The 4,998-nt window shown below is 35.5% G+C and overlaps 1 protein-coding gene across 2 annotated transcripts in view; it reads right to left on the reverse strand.

Moving 5' to 3' along the window:
• Nucleotides 1-4,998, reverse strand: part of LOC107136887 (fibroblast activation protein alpha) — an 81,761-nt gene that overhangs the window by 58,480 nt on the left and 18,283 nt on the right. For both annotated transcript variants that reach the window (XM_048812382.1, XM_015479254.2), the window contains exon 4: nt 552-650. In XM_048812382.1, the coding sequence (XP_048668339.1) occupies nt 552-650 (99 nt within the window). The remainder of the gene's footprint in view (nt 1-551; nt 651-4,998) is intronic.

Genomic DNA, 4,998 nt, shown 5'->3' on the forward strand with positions numbered 1-4,998 from the left:
ATATATATATATATATATATATATATATATATATATATATATATATATATATACAACTATAACATTATAAACTATTTAGTTCATCTCACCATTTATTAGACTTATTTGATAACTTATTTGAAGAACTAAATGTGAACGCCAATTTTATAACCCTTAAAGAACTTGCTGTTAGAATGAGGTTTTTGTCTGTCTTCCAGATTCTCTAGATTAATGATGGAATTTTTCTTTGAGTAAAAGTCTTATGACCTCTCCAAAGTAGATTCTTCTCTCCCATGCTTGAAAGACATACCACGTGCTAAAATTATTTCAACAATGCATTCTCAACTTTCACCTTTCTGTTAAAACTCCTCTTGGCCTTATTACTTTTGAACAATCCCAGTCTTAATGGTCTTGTCAAAAGTGCCTGTGTAGATACTTGAGTTTTCCAAATAATATCTTTTTTATGTATTTCAACTGATGTGTCTTCAAGGACCATATAGATTCACTACTACTAAAAACAAAACAAAATACATTTAGGACACTTCCAGAAGATAAAGATATAATTCACTGACCTGAAATCCAGTTTGGAAAAAATGTTTTATAAGAAAATGTTCCATTTAAAATATCCTTCAGTGTGAGGGCCCTCTTTGTACTTCCTTCAGGGTTATGGACTTTGTGGAGAAGAAGAAAAACACTATTACTAAAATACAAAGTTAATAATTCAAATAAATTCTATGTCTGGCCTTCATCTGTTCTTTCTCATATAATGATATGCTATGCCATTTGCTAAGTGCCACTTAGCTCCTGTCTTAATAATGATTTTGTAAACTGGGCAACCAAGACATAGAGAGGTAGTTCAATTGTCAGTTGGTGGAATGTGTTGAGGAAGATGAAGGTTACAGAGGAGAACAACCCAGAGCAGCAGGGACGTCATTCTTCAGGCAGGAAAAGCCATTAGAGGCTTCAAGGGAGGAAGATTAGAGGAGGTTTCAACATCTTTAAACCTTGCAGCGGGGCTGGGGTTGTGGCTCAAGCGGTAACGCGCTCGCCTGGCATGTGCGGGGCCCTGGGTTCGATCCTCAGTACCACATAAAAATAAAAAAAAATAAAGATGTTGTGTCCACCGAAAACTAAAAAATAAATATTAAAAAAAAAAAAAACCTTGCAGAGCTGAGATTACAGATCACGTGGGTTTGTCTAAATCCTTAGCCTCTGGATTGGTTCATTGTACTTCCTCATATAGTCTAGGCTGGGATTTCTACTGGCTTATCAATAATATATTTTAGCATCCCATTTGGTTGAATAAGACCAGCCAGAATGGTTACCTTCAAGAAAGGCATTAGTGAATACAGGTAATTTTCCTATCCTGACCATATCATTTTTAAAGAGAAATTGGACTAGAAAGAAAGAAAATCACTTGAACTCTTCAAGGGATCTTAGAAACTCTAAGACGAGAAGTTTTCCATAGAAAAGCTAGTATTTTTGAATCTGGCATTTTCCCAGGTGAAACTTCAAACATAAGACCTATCCTTTCGTCTTTCTGTGTAAACTCTTTCATAGTTTTCCATGGATTTTTTAAATAAAAACCAAAAATGATAACCTGAACCAAAGGTCCTGGCTGGTCTGGGATACCCTACCCCACTAGACTTTCCTGCTGCTTCTCTTTCCTTTCTAAACAAATGCTGGACTTTCTGTTCCTTAAGTATTCTCTCTCTGCAGGATTTCTGCACCTATACGCTTTGACTGAAATTTTCATTCAGGTTTTAGTGCTCAATCCCAGATCTGCTTCCTCTGAAAAACCCTTCTTTACCCTCTGGTTTAGCTTAGGTTCCTTTGTTACACAATTCCCATAGAATATGCCCCTTTCTTTCATAACACTTGCCTTGGTTTGTAATTGTGGGTGTATTCCAGTAATTGTTTCATTACGAAGTTTTCTAATTTCCTCTGTATGATCTCCCTCACATATATATCTTAATTTTCCTCACCAGTATATCTCCAGTGTTCAGCATATACAAGCATTGAATAAATATTTATTGAATGAATGAATGCATGAAAAGAAGGATGAATTAATGGATGGATGCGTGGATGGATGGTGGATGTATGCTCTTCTTTTAATTTCCTTTGGTCATTCTGTCATCCAAGCTTGCTCACCTATAACTAAGTGATTGGACTAGAAGATGCCTACAATCCTTTCCAGCTATGCTGTACTAGAATATGAGATGCAAAAATTTGACCTGCCCTGTTAACCTTGAATGTACATAAATGTACTGCTATGTAACCAGAGCAAAATTATTGACTAGGAGATGGCATCTTCTGCTATTTTAACTGATTCCCACTGATGAATGTATGCTTTGCCCATTTGATTAAGACCCTGGGTTTCCGTTTTTTTTTCTATTTCTTACATACATGACAATAGTGGAATGCATTACAATCATAATTATCCATTCACAGCACAGTTTTTCATAACTCTGTATATAAAGTTTGTTCATGCCAAATTATGCCATTATACAAGAGCTCTCTTAATTTTTTTGCATTACAGTTCTTAATACACCTTTATACTACAATTTATCATATCTCTGTTTGTATATAAGGTATATTGACACCAAATTCACATCTTCATACATGTATTTTGTATAATAATGAGGGTCTCCTTCCACCATCCATGCTGTTCCCCTTCTCCCTCCTTTTCCCTCCCACCCCTATTCCCTACCTTGAGGTAATCTTCCTCCTATGCTCTCCCTCCCTACCCCTTTTTTTTGTTTTCATTATTTGATTCTAGTGGTTATGCTTGCTGTAAGAACATAGGAGGTCAATGAGCTCCCTTGCAACTTGACACTGAATACTTCATAGCATTAAGTTATTCTTTAAAATAATCTTCCTGCATTCTCTTTGCATTCTAGTAATTTTGTGTACATTATACAATCTTTTATAATGAAAATTCTATTTAATTGAATGGTTTTGTACAGAATTCATACCACTGATTTTGTAATTTCCATTTAGTGACTAAAGAACCATTTACTATAAAAGCATTTAATTAAATTGTATTTAGCTTTCCTAAGAGCAAATTGCAATCTGTTTCTAATGCATTCAAGGGAAAATTATAATACTACTTGTAGTGAAAATTGTTTTCTATTTGAGATGAATTTGTGTCAGAACAATCCAAATATTCAGATGGAAAATTGAAAAATGTAGTGAATCCATTAGCTGTGAATTCCAAAATAACTAGATTATTGTTTATTTAATTGTTTATGTCAATTCAAAAAATGAGTATAATCTTGGTGATGTCTTATTTTTATATCCAGCATAAATAATACTTTGGTGATAACTAATGACTTATCTCATAGTTTTTCCTATTTAAGTATCTTTGTATACAGTTTTTTCTGTTCATAGTTATACTTTAGATATTCATATCTGTAATAAATATTCATTTTTATAGAAGATTAAATGAGATAGTTCAACTAAAATATTAACTTCTATGCTTAGTATGTAGTAAGCAGCCTTTAAGTATTATCTTTTACTGTTATAGCTTATCAGTATTTTTCAAGTAAATATTTTAGATCAATGTTTTCCAAACAAGTTTGACCACTGGAGTTTTTTGTTTTTGTTTTTGCAGTACTGAGGATTTAAACCAGGGCCTTGGATATGTTAGGAAACACTGAGATACATTCCCAGTCTTTTTTATTTTGTTTTGAGACAGGATCTTGCTGTATTTCCCAGGCTGGTCTCAAACTTGCAATTTTTATGCCTCAGCATCCTGAATAGCTGGGATTACATGCAACTACCACCATGCCTGGCATTGTTATTGTTGTTTTTTAATATCTACTAAAACCACTTTTGGGGAATTCGGTTCCAGCTTAGGCCACATATATCATATATATATATATATATATATATATATATATATATATATATGACACATACACACATATGTATGTACACATATATATGTATATATATATGCTGTTTTTATTCTAGTTTAATGAAATTTATGGCTAAATAAAATTTATATAAAGACAAGAGTTTCAAATTATTTCTGAAAACCTTCTCATTTTTTGTTCTATGTCATTAATAAACATCCTAAGCCTTATCAGATTTCTCAAAATGATTCCAAAGATTAGGTATTTACATTTTAAGCCTATAATTTATATTATTTGAGAAGGTTATAATTGATAGTGTATTTCATATTACTTCCTAGTTAGTCACTTGTTTATATGGTGAATAGCTATTAATGCCAACAATCTATACAGAGAACTTAGCATATGTCTTATTATGACTCAAAATACCTGTAAAGCAATCTTAAATATGTATTAATTGAACTACTAATTGCCATAATGTGAGAAGTACTGAGTGGTTGTAGAAAGCACACACTCTAGAAGCCAGCTACTTTGATATAAGAAAAAGGTTCTTGGCACAGATTGGTGTAGGATGATTACTTCTAACCAACTGTTACCTTTGTAAGCCGCTTCTCATGTGACATAGCCAGGGTTTGAAAGTGTAATTATGTTGGTGTTAGGCTGGGCACAGGTAAATTCATTCCCAGTATAATGGGAGGAATTTAAATTAGACATTCTCTTTCTGCTGAAAACTGACACATGTACATAATGCAGTGCAGTACATATGGAAAGATGATACATACAATCATGTGTCACCTCACTATCAATGTTATCACCATACTAACCACAAGTAGAAATGATCTTCGGCCCCCTCCCCCTCCGCCGGCAAGGTAGAGGGAACTGTGACCATCCACAGAGCAGGCCCAGCGGCCTGCTGAGGGGCAGAGCCGCCCCCCACCCCCAGCGCCTGCCAGGTAGGCGGAACGGTGACCACCGGCAGAAAAGGCCCAGTGGCCCACGGCTGAACAGAGCTTCCAATCACTCCTGCAAGGTAGGCGGGCCTGCGACCCACCGGCAGAAGAGGAGCAGCGGCCTGCTGAGAGGCAGAGCCGCCCCCTCCCCCTGCGCTGGCAAGGTAGACAGAACTGTGACCACCCACAGAGCAGGCCCAGCGGCCTGCTGAGGG

The sequence above is a fragment of the Marmota marmota genome, unplaced genomic scaffold (genome assembly GCF_001458135.2).
Source record: "Marmota marmota marmota unplaced genomic scaffold, marMar, whole genome shotgun sequence".
NCBI lineage: Eukaryota > Metazoa > Chordata > Mammalia > Rodentia > Sciuridae > Marmota > Marmota marmota.